This window comes from Bombina bombina, chromosome 6 (genome assembly GCF_027579735.1).
Source record: "Bombina bombina isolate aBomBom1 chromosome 6, aBomBom1.pri, whole genome shotgun sequence".
Lineage (NCBI taxonomy): Eukaryota > Metazoa > Chordata > Amphibia > Anura > Bombinatoridae > Bombina > Bombina bombina.
This window is the reverse complement of record NC_069504.1, coordinates 148,074,988-148,089,927: the sequence shown is the minus strand read 5'-3', so window position 1 is coordinate 148,089,927 and position 14,940 is coordinate 148,074,988. Positions and strand designations below refer to the sequence as shown.

Sequence of the window (14,940 nt, the reverse complement as noted above, 5' to 3'; positions counted from 1 at the left end):
GTTCCCTTGCTGAAAACTTTGTCTAACTGCAGGCTAGTAAATGGTGCCTTAGAGTGTATGAAAATGTCTCATAAATGCTCCTGCTTCTTTTTTACTTTAGTAATTCATTTTCTTTTGAGTACTTTGTTGCATTGCAAATAAACTTTATTTTTATATGTAATTTGGGGCAACAATAGCTTCCAATATCTTTGTGCTGTTAAAACACACTTTCAGAGGTTCCAAAAAAGCAACTGAATTTCTCAGGCTGGTCTGCTTGTATTTTCTGTGCTAGGTATATAAGATCCTCTGTATCTTGAATTGTTAATGGACACTTACAGAACATGGAAACACTTTACAATTAATGTGTGGTCATTGAAATATGCATAAGATAGTATTCATTTTCTAAGATATTTCTGTGGTATGAAATTATTAAAGGGGCATGCAACCCAATTTTTCCTATCATGGTTCAGACAGAGCATGCAATTTTAAACAACTTTCTAATTTTCTTTTATTATCAAATATTCTTCATACTCTTGGTATCTTTTGTTGAAAAGCAAGCTCAGGAGTGTGCACGTGTCTGGAGCATTATATGGCAGATGTTTTGTAAGGATGTTGACCATTTGCAAGAGTCATGTAGTGCGCTAGACGCCTACCTAGGTATCTCATCAACACAGAATGCTAGAAGAACAAAGCAAATTTGATAATAGAAGTAAATTGGAAACTTTTTTATTTTATTTGTATGCTCTGTCTGAATAAAAAAATAAAATGTTTATGTCTCTATCCCTTTAAATGACTTATCTTACCAACCACTCCAGATGTTTTTTGCACTCTAGGTTGCATAAATAAAAAAAAAAACAGTATAACTGCACTATAAGCAGGGGAGATACCAAACATAAGCAATTCTCAGTAAAAAAGCTGTTAGTTTGCAGTGAGGAGGGTAATTCCATCCCTTTACTCACAACAAAGAATTTGATTCTGCACAGCTAAGAAACTGCTGAATCTTACATGAGTACAAATTAAAGGGACAGTGAACACCTTGAGATTTGTATATCAAATGTTTAGTTATGTGCAATGAAACAACTTTGCAATATAATTTCATTATTTATTTTGCCCCCTTTTCAATGGATTTAGCTCTGAAAATTAAGGATTGTCTTATTCTCAGAAATTGCTTTTATCTTTCCCTAATTGACTTTAACTGATAACTGTAAAACCACACATTTAATACTAAAATTATGGCCATGGCTAGACTTGTTGTCTGTAGACTGAAGCCCAGATTGGCTCCTCCAAATAAGGCAAATAGAGGGTGGAGTTTGGCCATTGAAAAACAATTGCAGTAAAAAGGATGTTAATTTGTTTTAAACGTACCTAGACATGGCTGATATGTTATACTATATCAACACAACAGAAATGTCTTGTTATTACAAGATGTTTACTGTCCCTTTAAATCCCGGGATAGATTTGCAATGTTGATTTCCCTAGGCACTAAATAATTAAAGGGACAGTCTAGTCCAAAATACATTTTCATGATTCATATAGGGCATACAATTTTACTTTTATCACCAATTTTGCTTTGTTCTCTTGGTATTCTTAGTTAAAAGCTAAACCTAGGAGGTTCATATGCTAATTCCTAAGCCCTTGAAGGCCGCCTCTTCTCTCAGGGCATTTGGACAGTTTTTCACCACTAGAGGGTGTTAGTTCATGTGTGTCATATAGATAACACTGTGCTCACGCATGTGGAGCTCCTAGGAGCCAGCACTGATTGGCTAAAATGCAAGTCTGTCAAAAGAACTGAAATAAGGGGGCAGTTTGCAGAGTCTTAGATACAAGATAATCACAGAGGTAAAAAGTGTATTAATATAACTGTGTTGGTTATGCAAAACTGGGGAATGGGTGATAAAGGGATTATCTATCTTTTAAAACAATAACAATTCTGGTGTAGACTGTCCCTTTAAATGTTATCTAGCTTTTTAATCAACTTGTACAGGGTGATATCCCCATAAAAACATTATAAAGGTAGCTCTCAAATATTTAACTACTATCCATTAGCATAGCATGCCAGTGTCGTTTCTGATTAGCTGTAATGGATAGCCCAGAAAACAGAACACACAATTAATTTAATATAATACTTTTTAATATAACCAGCAAAAAATCCCACAAAAAAACTGCACCTCTTAGAGAAGGTTCCATAGACCAGTCTTTATTTAGCATTTTTTCATGCTTTAAATAAAGTTACAGAAATGTTATCCCTGCACCGCTATATTTGTTTATACATACTAGCCCTTAGGCAGGTGCTTTATTTGTCAATAAAAATGCAGGCTCTGGTAAATAAATAATAAATACAATAAAATAAAATACAGAAAGATTAAAACACATTAAAGTGGCATAAACCTGCAAAAATCCTCTCTAGTTTTTAGAATTTTATTATTGCTTGCATATAACTATGTGTTTAGCCTCTGCAATATAGTTAGTCACCTCCATATCAGCAATGCACTACAAGGACCTAGATGAACAAATCTGGTGAAACAATAACAGTAAACATATATAAGTAGTCACCAATCACCAGCTAGGTCTCAGTAGTGCATTGTTGTTCCTAAACTTACCCAGGTGTGCTTTTAACAAATGATACCAAGAGCAGGAGAAGAAAGTAAATTTGATAATTAAATTACAATTTGGAGTAAATTGAAAAGACTATTAAAATTGTATGCTGTATCTGAGCCACAAAAGCTTAAATGAACAGTCTATTGTAAAATTGTTATTATAATGTTTACCTCAGTGATTACATTGTATCTAAGCCTCTGCAGATTGCCACCTTATTTCAGTTCTTTTGACAGACTTGCACTTTAGCCATTCAGTGCTGACTCATAAATAACTCCACGGAAGTGAAAAAAATGTTTTCTCTACGGCACACATAAACTAGCACTGTCTAACTGTTAAAATCTTTCAAAATGCACTGAGATAAGAGACGGCCTTCAACAGCTAAGAAATCAGTTTATGAGCCTACCTAGGTTTAGCTTTCAACAAAGAATACCAAGAGAACAAAGCAAATTTGATTATAAATGTAAATTGGAAAGTTGTTTAAAATCGCATGCCCTATCTGAATCATGAAAGATTTATTTTGACTTGACTGTCTCTTTCATTTTTTACTTTCCTGTCTCTTGTTACAAACAATACAAAACACATATTGGCACTGTTTAATCTTATGAAAACGCATTTTGTAAATAATGTATGTATATTATCAGGGTATATTATATGACTATAAACAAATATACACAAAACAAACCTTTATAAAGGAAAAACATATCTGTTCAAATAAAGAGTATCACTTTATGATTAGTGTACATCTAAATGTGAGAGGATTAAAATTTGATAAGCCAGTTGGTCTCGAGGAATATGCCGGAGACAAAATAATTCAATTTGTTTATTCATATTTTGCACATTTTTTTATTGCTTGCTATCTTTTTTTACAATCTATTTTTTGTATATTTTTATAGATAAAAAAGGAAGATGTCGCAAAATCTGCCAGTCTACCATATTCAGAGATTGTACCATGTTTATGCATTGAGGTAATTTTTATATGTGTATATATGACTCCTAATTACCATTTTTAAGTTAAAAAAAGAAGAAAAATAATTATTTCTGCCCTGTCTGATTTTCATCAAAAACACAATAAGTAGGTTACTCGTATTTTTGTATAATTTTCTTCCTGTCTGATTTTCACTCAAACCTCAATATGTAGGTTACACATATTTCACCAAGAACCTAGATATACAATGTAAGATTAACCACTTCCTGTTTTTAGCTTGCAGAGCTTTTTTTTTTTGTATTAAGAAATAAGTGCATGAGTTAAATCCTTGTTTACCTCTATAATTCATAAATAGATACCTAGATTATTTGGCAGTCTATAAAAGGGTGTTAAAAGATTAACTAAAATATCTGTACATTAAGCTATCTCATTTTATTGAGGCTACTTTTCAACATATTGTATGTTTTTTAATTCTTTGATAACTATTTTTCATGTAAAGAAGCAGTATTAAGCTGCATCACCTTTATCACGTGACAAGTAGGGTGGTCATGTATCCCGGATTGCTTGGAACAGTCCTGCATTTTGCAGGTCTGTCCCGGGCACATTCATTCCGGGACAAGGCAGTGTCAATGTTCTCTCTAATGAGCGGGTTCCCTCTAATGAACAACCTATTTACATCTGAGCTTCAGGAAGCTCCAGCAGCCTTGCTGTTAAGTTACAGCCGAGAGCTGGGGTTCCTGAGCTTCATGCATCTGCCCGCATATGGAACCGGAGCACAATGTTGCTCCAGTTCCATATGAAGGAGGATGCCGAATCATTACAGATGGTGACACTGTGTGTGTCACCATCTGTAAATATTATTTGCTGGTGCCGGCGAAAGGCATGGGATGGAATCTGGCAGGCAGGTGGGCGACCCAGCAGGGTAGGGGGGAGGAAGGGCAGGGATTGAGAGGACCCTATGCTACAGAAAAAAAACAAAGGGACAGGGAGGGATGAGGCAGCTACACTACAGAAAAAGGGGGTTGGGTAGGGTGACCATATTGCTGCTTTAAAAAAGGGACATATATGAAAAATACATTTGTCAGGGCTGTTTTCAGGGTTGTTTAAAGAAATGGTTTGTATAAGAATCCTGAAATATGTGTCCCTTTTTAAAGCAGCAATATGGTCACCCTAAGGTTGGGGGATCCCTAACTGAGGATTGCGGGAGGTGGGGGATCCACTACACTGCACTGTCAGTAAATAAGATGGTGGAAAATAGTTAGAGGGGGGAGGGTTAGAAATCTGTTTGGGAGGGATCAGGGAGGTTGGACAGTAAAGGGGGATCCTATACAGCAGAAAATATAATACAATTTAAAAAATGCCTTAAATTTTCATACTGGCAGACTGTCTGCCAGTACCTAAGATGGGGGTCACCAGTGGGGGGTGAAGGAGGGAAAACAGCTGTTTGGGAGGGACCAGGTAGGGATCAGAGGGTGGGAGGGTAATCTATACACTAAAGCTAAAATTAACCGTACAAGCTACCTAATTAACACCTTCACTGCCAGGAATATTAGAAGTGTGGTGCACAGCTGCAATTAGCAGCCTTCTAATTACCAAAAAGCAAGGCCAAAGTCATATATGTCTGCTATTTCTGAACAAAGGGGATCCCAGAGAAGCTTTTACAAACATTTGTGCCATCATTGCACAAGCCGTATGTAAATAATTTCAGTGAGAAACTCAAAGTTTGTAAAAAAGTTAACAATGTTTTTATTTGATCCCATTTGGCAGGGAAATGGTGGCATGAAATATACCAAAATAGGCCTAGATCAATACCTTGGGTTGTCTACTTAAAACATATATAGTTTTGACAGGTAAATAAAAAAAAGGCTCTGTTTCTGTTTAAATGGAGTGATGATTGCCAAAATGATAGCAAAAATGATAGAAATTCTCCTGTATTTTGGGCACGTTCTTCTCAGAAAGTAATGAAGGGCTTAAAAATGGAAGTTTTTCCCATGTAAGGAGGCTAGAAGTACTGCTGTATAATGTATTATTACCTTGTGATAAATAAGTTACTCACACCTTCATTTAGCAACTTATTTGAGTTCATGTTTACTTCTTCCAACCTCTTATGATAAGAAAAAAGAACACAAATTCTGCAAATACAAACATGTGATGTTATTGGAAGTAATAGCATATATACTGTAATTCTATTTAAACTTGTTTAAGTTAAGATATCCCGGATGAACCAAATAAGTTTATCTTGGTCTCATTGGACCACAGGACATGATTCCTGTAATCAATGTCCTTAGTCTGCTTGTCTTCAGCAAACTGTTTGCAGGCTTTCTTGTGCATCATCTTTAGAAGATGCTTCCTTCTGGGACGACAGCCATGCAGACCAATTTGATGCAGTGTGCGGCGTATGGTTTGAGCACTGACAGGCTGCCCCCCCACCCCCTCAACCTCTGCATCAATGCTGGCAGCACTTATACGTCTATCTCCCAAAGACAACCTCTGGATGTAACGCTGAGCATGTGCACTCAACTTCTTTGGTCGATTATGACGAGGCCTGTTTTGAGTGGAACCTGTCCTATGAAACCGCTGTATGGTCTTGTCCTTCGTGCTGCAACTCAGTTTCAGGGTCTTGGTAACCTTCTTATATCCTAGGCCATCTTTATGTAGAGCAACAATTCTTTTTTTCAGATCCTCAGAGAGTTCTTTGCCATGAGGTGCCATGTTGAACTTCCAGTGACCAGTATGAGAGAGTGTAAGAGCGATAATACCAAATTTAACACACCTGCTCCCCATTCACACCTGAGACCTTGTAACACTAACGAGTCACATGACACCGGGGAGGGAAAATGGCTAATTGGGCCCAATTTGGACATTTCCACTTAGGGGTGTACTCACTTTTGTTGACAACGGTATAGACATTAATGGCTGTGTTTTGAATTATTTGAAGGGACAGCAAATTTACACTGTTATACAAGCTGTACATTTACTACTTAACATTGTAGCAAAGTGTAATTTCAGTATTGTCACATGAAAAGATATATTAAAAATATTTACAAAAATGTGAGGGGTGTACTCACTTTTGTGGGATACTGTATACATCTGAGCTTCAGGAAGCTCCAGCAGTCTCCCTGTTAAGGACCCTATGCTACAGAAAAAAATAAAGGGACAGCGAGGGATGGGGTAGCAGCTACACTACAGAAAAAGGGGGTTGGGGATCCCTGACTAAGGATTGCAGGAGGTGGGGGATCCACTACACTGCACTGCCAGTAAATAAGATGGTGGACAATAGTTAGAGGGGGGGATGATTAGAAATCTGTTTGGGAGGGATCAGTGAGGTTGGAGGGTAAAGGGGGATCCTATACAGCAGAAAATATAATACAATTTAAAAAAATGCATTAAATTTTCATATTGGCAGACTGTCTGCCAGTACCTAAGATGGGGGTCACCAGTGGAGGGTGAGGGAGGGAAGAGAGCTGTTTGGGAGGGATCAGGTAGGGATCAGGAGTTGGGAAGTGTCAGGTGGGAGGGTAATCTATACACTAAAGCTAAAATTAACCTTACAAGCTACCTAATTAAGCCCTTCACTGCCAGGAATAATAGATGTGTGGTGCGCAGCGGCAATTAGCGTCCTTTTAATTACCAAAAAGCAAGGGCAAAGCAATTTATGTCTGCTATTTCTGAACAAAGGGGATCCCAGAGAAGCTTTTACAAATATTTGTGCCATGATTGCACAAGCCGTATGTAAATAATTTCAGTGAGAAACTCAAAGTTTGGCAGGGAAATGGTGCCATGAAATATACCAAAATAAGCCTAGATCAATACCTTGGGTTATCTACTTAAAACATATATATATATATAGTTTTGACAGGTAAATAAAAAACAAAACAAAGCTCTATTTCTGTTTGAATGGAGTGATGACAGCAAAAATGCTAGAAATTCGCCTGTATGTTGGGCAAGTTTTTCTCATAAAGTAATGAAGGGGTTAAAAATGGATGTTTTTCACATGTAAGGAGGCTAGAAGTACTGCTGTATAATGTATTATTGCCTTGTGATAAATAAGTTACTCACACCTTCATTTAGCAACTTATTTGAGTTCATGTTTACTTCTTCCAACCTCTTATGATAAGACAAAAAGAACACAAATTCTCCAAATACAAACATGTGATGTTATTGGAAGTAATAGCATATATACTGTAATTCTATTTAAACTTGTTTAAGTTAAGATATCCCGGATGTGTTTTAGCTTGTTAATAGAGTTATTAACTTATCAATGATTATCTGTGTTATACAATAATGTAAATATTTGAATTTTCCATTTGCAGGGTTGGTCAGCATTTCCAGATTCAAGGAGGATACGTCTATGTCCCTTTAAAAATGGCAAGTGCTATAGCATTCTAAAAAAGTGATATTTAATTTGTTGTAGGGTGTTATTTAGTTTGCTGATTATTGTTACAGTCTTTTATGTGTTTTTGTATGCAGATATTGATTTCATCTAGCATTTATTGGTAGTTTTACTAAAACTGAGAGCTAGATGTAATTCATGAAGAAATAGGCTGACCATATTGCCGCTTTAAGAAGGAACACATATGAAAAATACATATGTTAGGGTTCTTATACAAAACCATTTCTTTAAACAGCCCTGAAAACAGCCCTGACATATGTATTTTTCGTATGTGTCCCTTTTTAAAGCGGCAATATGGTCAGCCTATGAAGAAACAACTTAATACCATTGACATCAATATTTGGCTATAACACAAGATTTTGGAGTATGTTTATGGGAATTTATGCAGTTCAGCCAAAAAAGCGTCTATGAGGTCAGGCACTGGCATTAATCGAGAAGTTCTGACTCACAATCAGTGTTCAAATTCATCCCAAAGATATTCAATAAACATAAGGCCACTCAATTTCCTTAACACCAGAATCCTGCAGCATTAAGATAACCCTTCTTTGCAACAATGGGTCCTAGCCTAAACCCTTAAAAATAGCCTTTGCTCATTATCCCTCCTACACCAAACTTTACAGATGTCACTATGGATTCAGGTAGGTAGCGTTCTCTTTCCATCTACCACAGCCAGATTCTTCCATCAGAATACCAGATAGTCAAGCGTGATTCATTACTCTAGAGAACACATTGCTCCAGAGTTCAGTGGCAGTGCGCTTAACATTGTGCATGCTGATGTACTTGTGCACAGCTGCTTGACAATGGAAATCCATTTCATAATGCACATTTCTTGTGCTGATGTTGCTTCCAGAGGCAGTTTTGATGATAGATGATTTTTATGTGCTATGTGTTTCAGCAATCGCAGCCCCACTGTGTGGATTTGGTTTGCGTGGTTTACCGCTTAGTGGCTGGGCTGCTGCTCTTACTAGATGCTTCCACTTCACAATAATAGCACTTACAGTTGACCAGGGCAGATCTAGTAGGGCAGATATTTCACAAACTGACTTGTGGCACAAGTGGCATCCTATGACAATGCATGTTTAAAGACACCAAGCTCTTCAGTATGACCATTGTTTGTCTATAAAAATTTAACGGCTATGTGCTGTATGCACCTGTTAGCAGTGGGTGTGGCTGAAAAATCTGAACTCAATAATTCGTAGGGTAGTCTAAATACTTTTGGCCATATAGGGTATATATGCACTCAAGATAGGGTCCTTTTCTTAGAACCTGGAACTCTAACCATAGCAGCTCTAAATGGGGTCTTTTTAATGTTGTATCTTATTGGATAGATGAAAATACACTTGCAGAAGAACATTTCATTGTTTTGCTATTTTTTTATGACAATAACTAATCACATATTAGAAGATTGAACTGTGCATCTTCCACAAACCTTGGCTTCTAGATTATGTTTGGAGTAAGTTTTGTCTCTTCTCACAAACCTTTTCTTGGTTTCAGGGTATCATATCAAGAACACCTTTCTATGCCTTAGACCTTCATTCATAGTTAGTAACTCAAAGTTATATTTTTATTTTGCATCATAGATGGACTAACATCAGTTTTTAACAGAGAAATATAATTATATGGCAACTGACCATCTATATATTTACTTAGCATGATCACTATAATGAAACACTTTAAGTGAGGTTTATATACTGTATATATACATACAGTTTAGTACTGTTGATGAGGTTAGGCTTGGACACCCACTGAAAGGGGCTGGGAAAGCAGAAAGAGCAGACACTCTCCCCTCCACCCTTTCCTGCATATGAAAAGACAGATTTCACAAACTGGAATCTGTAGACATGGGTCTACGTCTGATAATTTGGGGCTTGGTTACGAGTCTGAAAATCAGCACAATGAAAAAATAAGCAAAACTATACATTGCTACAAAAACACTCCCAAATGGGCTATATAAATGGATCATTTACAAAACATTTATGCAAAGAAAAATATAGTGTACAATGCTCATTTTTTAACAAAAGAAAGATGATTACTGTAGCGTACCTACAAGACAATACAACACAACATATTTCCTTGTCAAAAATGATAAAGATTGTCACAGCCATTATTGCTGTTTGGCTAATTATTAATCTTAACATTTCAAATTACCTTTTTTCCACAGTTCAAAACTCCAAATACTGAACTATTTTATTTAAATATTTGCAGACACAAAAAAATGCCAGATTAAAAAATAAATAAATAAAATCACCCAATCCAAGCAATACAAGTTCCTGAAAAATATCATTAAGGGACATGTAACTAGGGATTGGGTGAATGTGTTCATATTCGAATTCGAATGTTAGAACTAATGTTATTGTAGAAATCCTATTTACATAATCAAATGTTGATAAGAATGAATATTCTTAAAAATTCTATTATCGAATGTTTTTTTCAGTTTTCGAATATCACTTTCGAATTCGAATATTACATTTGAATTATGCCACATTCAAATTAGAATATTACATTTATAAACAGTTGTAGACTAGAAATACTATTTCGAATTCGAATGTCACAAATATTTTCGAATGTAATTGAAAAATTGGAAATGAAAATTCGAAAATAGAATCTTAGAATGTTATGTAAACATTCGAAAATTCGTTTCGAACGAACGAATGTATCAAAATTCATTTTAAATTTTGAATTGTTATGATTCAGATAGAGAATACAATTTTAAACAACATTCCAATGTACTTCTATTATCTAATTTGCTTAATTCCTTAGATATCCTTTGTTGTAGAAATAGCAATGCCCATGGGTGAGCCAATAACATGAGACATCTATGTGCAGCCACCAATGAGCAGCTTCTGAGCCTATTTAGATATGTTTTTCAACAAAGGATAGCAAGAGAATAAAGTAAATTAGATAATAGAAGTACAATGACAAGTTATATGCTCTTTCTTAATCATAAAGAAAAAATGTGGGTTATATGTATATATATATATATATATATATATATATATATATATATATATATATATATATATACTGTATATATATAATTATAATATACTGAGTCTGTTAAGGAGAAGGTATCAAAAATCCACTTAACTAAATATTAGTTCGGGTGCAGGCCCTGTAAACAAATATTTTTACAAATCTCAAGGAAGAAAAGTTTGAAGAGGTCACAGTAGTGTTCTCTCCAAAAAAGACAGGGATTTCAGCACTCCATTTAAATATTATATTCAATGCACACATACGTAAGTATTAATTTAGAAATAGGTGTTCCAGGCCTCCATGCAACCAAACAACTTCTGGGTCCCCTAAACCAAAACCACACAAGATTGATATAAATAAAATAAATTTATTAGTGCAAACAAAGAAAGAAAAATCAAAAAAATCAATCACATACATTTAAGAATACATTGTGTACATTAAATGCATAGATAAAGCTGGCCAGCTCACTCAGGTTGATATGATGCAGGTGAATACCTAGATATAGGCTTTTGAGTTATTAGGCAACACCCCTACCAGTGGGTAGCCCTGTGTACCAACAGGAATCTGCTACCATGGATAATAATGGGGATCCATGCGTAATCACTCATATGGGGCGCGATCCGATATAGATCGCAGTTTGCGGCGCAAGCGAGGGAACCCACGTCGCCCGCAGTTTCAGCTCGCAACTCGAGCCATCCAATATGCGGCGCCGTCACTTGCTAAAGTGGCGCAAGTCTCACAAACCAGCGATGTCCACAAATCTGCGTAAGTACAGATTTTTGGAGTCGCCAGTGACTTGCCCCACGTTAGAAACTGCCGGCGCCTATAAAACCTGACTAAAGTCTAAATCACCCGCACTGTCTAACACGCCTCCTAAACATAGCCCGACACGTCTAACACGCCTCCCTAACATAGCCCGACACGTCTAACCCTCTATCCGCTATCCCCCCTCACTATCCTAACAATAAAAAAGCTATTAACCCCTAAACCGCCGCTCCCGTACCCCGCCGCAACCTAATAAAGTTATTAACCCCTAAACCGTCGCTCCCGTACCCCGCCGCCAGCTATATTATATCTATAACCCCCTAAAGTGAGCCCCTAACACCGCCGCCATCTATCTTAAAATTATTAACCCCTAATGTAAGCCCCTAACACCGCCGCCATCTCTATTAAAATGATTAACCCCTAATTTAATCTACCTACCCCGCCGCCAGCTATATTATCTATATTAACCCTAAGTATATTATAGTTAATATAGGTATTACATTATATATATTAACTATATTAACCCTAATTATATTAGGGTTAATATAGTTAATATAGTTACTATAGTATTTATATTAACTATATTAACTCTATCTAACCCTAACACCCCTAACTAAATTTATATTAAATTAATCTAATTCATTTATAAACTAAAATATTCCTATTTAAATCTAAATACTTACCTATAAAATAAACCCTAAGATAGCTACAATAGAATTAATAATTACATTGTAGCTATGTTAGGGTTAATATTTATTTTACAGGTAAATTGTTAATTATTTTAACTAGGTATAATAGCTATTAAATAGTTATTAACTATTTAATATCTACCTAGTTAAAATAATTACCCAATTACCTGTAAAATAAATCCTAACCTAAGTTACAAATACACCTACACTATCAATAAATTAAATAAACTACAAACATCTATCTAAAAATACAATTAAATTAACTAAACTAAATTACAAAAAAAAAAACACTAAATTACAAAAAATAAAAAAAGATTACAAGATTTTTAAGCTAATTACACCTATTCTAAGCCCCCTAAGAAAATAATAAACCCCCAAAATAAAAAAAATTCCCTGCCCTATTCTAAATTAAAAAAAGTTCAAAGCTCTTTACCTTACCAGCCCTTAAAAGGGCCTTTTGTGGGGCATGCCCCAAATAATTCAGCTCTTTTGCATACAAATACAATACCCCCCCCCATTACAACCCACCACCCACATACCCCTATTCTAAAACCACCCAAACCCCCCTTAAAAAAGCCTAACACTACCCCCCTGAAGATCTCCCTACCTTGTCTTCACCACACCGGGCCGAACTCCTGATCCGATCCGGGCGATGTCTTCCTCCAAGCGGCAAAGAAGAATTCTTCCTCCGGCGATGTCTTCCTCCAAGCGGCAAAGAAGAATTCTTCCTCCGGCGACGTCTTCCTCCAAGCGGCAGCAAAGTCTTCATTCTTCCGGCGGCATCTTCAATCTTCTTTCTTCGCTCCGCCGCCGCGGAGCATCCATCCCGGCCGACGACTGAACGACGAATGAGGTACCTTTAAATGACGTCATCCAAGATGGCGTCCGCCGAATTCTGATTGGCTGATAGGATTCTATCAGCCAATCGGAATTAAGTTAGAAAAATCTGATTGGCTGATTGAATCAGCCAATCAGATTCAAGTTCAATCCGATTGGCTGATCCAATCAGCCAATCAGATTGAGCTTGCATTCTAAGGGGTCAGATTAGGGGATAGATAAGGTAGATGACAGCGGTGTAAGGGGTTCTAATTAGGGGATAGATAAGGTAGATGGCGGCGGTTTTAGGGGCTCACAGTAGGGGGTTAGTTTATGTAGATGGCGGCGGGGTCCGGGAGCGGCGGTTTAGGGGTTAATAACTTTATTAGGGATTTTGGGGGGGGGATCGCGGTTGACAGATAGATAGACATTGCGCATGCGTTAGGTGTTAGGTTTATTTTAGAAGATCACGGTTGACAGGGAGATAGACATTGCGCATGCGTTAGGTGTTAGGTTTATTTTAGCAGCCAGTTTAGGGAGTTACGGGGCTCCAATAGTCAGCGTAAGGCTTCTTACGGCTGCTTTTTGTGGCGAGGTGAAAATGGAGTAAGTTTTCTCCATTTTCGCCACGTAAGTCCTTACGCTGCATATTGGATACCAAACTGCGCTGGTTTGGTATACCTGCCTATGGCCCAAAAAACTACGGGCGACGGCAAAAATATACACGCGTAACTTCTAGGTTACGCCGTATATGTGATACCAAACCAGCGTAAATATTGGCGTCGCCGGCTTTTGCGGGCGGCGATTTTTATCGGATCGACCCCATGGTGCACAAATGAAACTGACAACACCTGTCTCAGAGGGTAACTCAAGCGAATTTGAAAGTCTTGTTACCATGAGATAAATATTAGGATCTATGCCAGTTACTTATGTGCTGAACTGTAACAATGTAACAAAGTATTACATGCTTATACATTTACACACTTATATTGAGAAAACAACACCCTGACCAGAGGGTAGCACCAATATTGAAAAAAGGTTCCAGCTACCTTAGTACTAAATAGGGATCTATGTATCTCTAATGGTAGATGTGTAATCACAGCAATAATGACAATCACTTATATAGTGCAAGCAGTATAGATTACATGAAATACATGTTAATAGGGCTTTCCATATCCACTGTGATTTTGTTTTAAAGCTTAAGTGTATTGCTTTAATGCATGTTCCAGACAGTACATTCCATTACAGACTCGTAAGTCCATGAATACTTTACAAATCACTTTTGTGCGCTTGTAGTCCTTCTCCTTTTAAGCTTGGTATAAAATCTGGGTGCGGTGCCTGCTTGCTGCTGTAGTTAGAAGAGCTGTGTGCTGCATCGAGTATCAATCAGGGGCTGGTTCTCAGCTGTGCAAATGGCGTGTGACGTCATTTGCACAGCTGAGAACCAGCCCCTCTCTTTTGCTCTCTCTCTCACTCTCCCCCCTCTCTTTTGCTCTCCCTCTCCCTCTCTCTTTTGAGCTCTCTCTCTCTCCCCCCTCTCTTTTGAGCTCTCTCTCCCCCGCTCTTTTGCTCTCTCTCTCTCCCCCTCTCTTTTGCGCTCTCTCTCTCCCCCTCTCTTTTGCGCTCTCTCTCTCTCTCCCCCTCTCTTTTGGGTTTCGCTCTCTCCCCCTCTCTTTTGCGCTCTCTCTCTCCCCCTCTCTTTTGTGCTCTCTCTCTCCCCCATCTCTTTTGCGCTCTCTCTCCCCCATCTCTTTTGCGCTCTCTCTCTGCCCCATCTCTTTTGCGCTCTCTCTCCCCCTCTC

General features: G+C 37.3%; 1 protein-coding gene across 2 annotated transcripts in view; it reads left to right on the top strand.

Moving 5' to 3' along the window:
* The window catches only part of IL17REL (interleukin 17 receptor E like), a 148,751-nt gene that overhangs the window by 113,853 nt on the left and 19,958 nt on the right, over window positions 1–14,940 (top strand). For both annotated transcript variants that reach the window (XM_053716631.1, XM_053716630.1), the window contains 2 exons: window positions 3,471–3,542; window positions 7,816–7,870. In XM_053716631.1, the coding sequence (XP_053572606.1) occupies window positions 3,471–3,542; window positions 7,816–7,870 (127 nt within the window). The remainder of the gene's footprint in view (window positions 1–3,470; window positions 3,543–7,815; window positions 7,871–14,940) is intronic.